This window comes from Plectropomus leopardus, unplaced genomic scaffold (genome assembly GCF_008729295.1).
Source record: "Plectropomus leopardus isolate mb unplaced genomic scaffold, YSFRI_Pleo_2.0 unplaced_scaffold24860, whole genome shotgun sequence".
Classification (NCBI taxonomy): domain Eukaryota; kingdom Metazoa; phylum Chordata; class Actinopteri; order Perciformes; family Serranidae; genus Plectropomus; species Plectropomus leopardus.
The window spans coordinates 1-2649 of record NW_024627002.1 but is presented as its reverse complement, the minus strand read 5'-3'; the positions used below and the strand labels follow the sequence as shown (position 1 = coordinate 2649).

The following is a 2649-nucleotide window of genomic DNA, read 5'->3' as shown; positions in this document are numbered from 1 at the left end:
CCAGGACTCATATTTCAGATTTTATATAAGCAGCACACCTTTTTAAAGAGTGTAAAAACTGCATGAAAGTGTGAACTCGGTTATCAAGTCAAATGTCATTTTGAGGGTTTATTTTTAAGGATTCTCTGACCTCCTCCTTTCCTCCATCAGAAACATTAAAATGCAGCTTTTTGGTTTTAATCAAACCTGCAGGAGGGTTTCAGGTCCCCGCAGTCCTCAGCAGCTGCAGCTGGAGGGCGCTGCGGAGCTCAAATCTGCAGCAAACTGTCCCATCAGTCACCAAACACCTCACCTTTCCTCTGCCCTGAGCCTTGTCTCGCAGGCTGTGAGGTAACTACCCACCCGTCAGGAGTGACAGATGGTTAGGAGCTGGACTCTGTGGGTGCTTTGAGACAAATATTCAAACCCTCTACTCAAAGGATTATCACTATCATCCCAAAAATGACTGACAGGTCCTTTAAAACAGGAATCTAACCCCTGACAACAACTAAATACACGTTAGTAATGTTTTCAGCTGTTTATGAACATAATGTCGCTAAACAGACAAACTTCAACAAGAAATGTTTGGTTTTGAAGTCAAGAGTCTGAAATGACTCTGTATATGTACAGCTGCTGGTGATTTATATGGTAAAAAAAATGCAGAATGAGCCTTTAAATTCGCTGATTTATACATTTTTATTTATATTAAACATTGAATACAGAATACAGATGACGGGAGAAAACTGAGATCTGCAAAAAAATAACAACGAAAGAAAACAACCTTCTAACTTAAGCTAAACTTCAATTTAAACCTGCGTTTTAAAGAATCACCCAAAAAAACAAACAAAAGATCAACAGTGACTATCTACAAAAAACAAAAACAAAACAACAACACATCACAGCTCAAAGTCACAAAATAATAAGTAAATAATGAGCACATGGGGTACATAAATAATACAAATATGACATCTATGTTTGACTGCAGCTCAAAAGATGCAGAGTAGCATTTAACTGGTAGGAAAATATACTTCAACATACTTCATTCCTGCAAAATACTCTAATAAATTATAGAAAAAGTACTTCATACATATAGTTCTGTGCAGTGCTGGTGAACGATCAGATTTTTAGTACCATCCAAGATGTGTCTACTGATCTGCAAATCAGAAACTTTATTATTGGCATCGGAAATTGCTGAAAACAAAGAAAAACATGTTTAATTCTTTTAAATGCAATTTTAATAAAAATCGTATTGCTATTTAAAGGTGCTTATTTTTCTCTTTTTTGACAGAGTTTTGCAGCAGTTTGCCCCGCTTTAAGTCTTTGTGCTAAGCTTAAGATAAACGCGTCACCTCAGACGCCTTCATTTAACCCTGTAACACCTGGATCAACGCCTGTCTTTCAAAAACATGGTGAAAAAACATAACAAGAAACTGGGAAAGATGAGTCCAGCACACTTAAAAAAAATAAATAAATAAAATTGTGAAAAAAGAGAAGGTAATGATTTGAAAATAAGCTTTGGGGATTACAAGAAATAATCATAAAACAAGGAAAAAATGTCCACAAAAATGTATTTATAATTCTCTTAATTATATATTTAAAATTATGTTAGAAAAATATATATTTTTATTTTTTTAGCACTTATTTGCTACTTAATTTTTTTCTTATTTTCATGTAATTTTCTCAGATTTTTTTTACTAATTTCTTATCATTTTTGTTAAGTTGCTTGTCGCCTTCTTCCCGTGTTTTTGTGAGAAATTGAGCCAATTTTCACAAGTTTCAAAGGGTTAATTCAAATTTTGCTTCATTCACTCACATAGTAATTTTAAAAAATAAATAAACGTCTCACATGGTGGGAAGTTTTCAGATCTGTCAGCTTTGGAGATGCTGAAGTTATTTTTTTCTCGAGGCTAACAGTTTCTACCTGTTTCCAGTCATTGTGCTAAGCTAGGCTAACTGCGTCCTGGGCGTGTCTGCGTGCTGGAGGCGGTCATGTGACTCTAACATCCACCGGACTCTAAAAAACGCGGCTAACAAGCTCATCTCTCAAAGTGCCACCCTGTGGAAGAAATCTTCGTTTTTTATCTCTCACAGCTAAAATCACTCTAAAAAAACACAGAACAAAGTTTAATTTCCGACCAATCGGGACTTCCTGTGATGGATCATCCGCTCAGCTCCTCCTGCAGCTCGTTCAGGATGTACTCCCCAAAACCCGCCGTCTGATCGTCGCCGCAGCCCACCCTGCGCGCGCTGGTGAGCAGGTCCCCCAGCAGTTTGAGGTGGTCCACCCGCGGCGACAGGAAGTGGCTCTTCACGACACTGGCGGCGTGCGGGTCTCCGTGGTTACGGGCCAGCAGGCTCAGCTCGACCAGGACGTCGACTTCCTCCTTCAGCTGGAGCTGCAGCAGCTCCAGAGCCGGCAGCACGCCGCAGACGGCCTCACAGCCGGGCTTCTGGGAAAAAAAACGACAGACGCCATCAACAAAATCTGACCCGCCAGTTTCACGACGGTCAAACAGTTAACGTCGAAGCACAACCAAAAAAACGTTTGGACTTTATTGTGTAAAACATAAATAAAAACCGAATGCAATGATTCGTAAAACTTTTTTGACCTACTGAATAACAGACAAGATCGGTTGATTTCTTTAAAAGACGTGAGAGAAAGAAGACAAC

The 2649-nt window shown here is 39.0% G+C and overlaps 1 protein-coding gene across 1 annotated transcript; it reads right to left on the bottom strand.

Annotated features, from left to right (window-relative positions):
* Positions 1 to 1706: 1706 nt before the first annotated feature.
* On the bottom strand, positions 1707 to 2429 carry zgc:172145 (Ferritin light chain, oocyte isoform-like; the record flags this gene model as incomplete). The annotated part of the gene is made up of 1 exon (XM_042516593.1): positions 1707 to 2429. A coding segment is annotated over one exon (291 nt), but the record flags the coding sequence as incomplete, so codon positions are not given.
* Between the last annotated feature and the right edge of the window lie 220 nt (positions 2430 to 2649).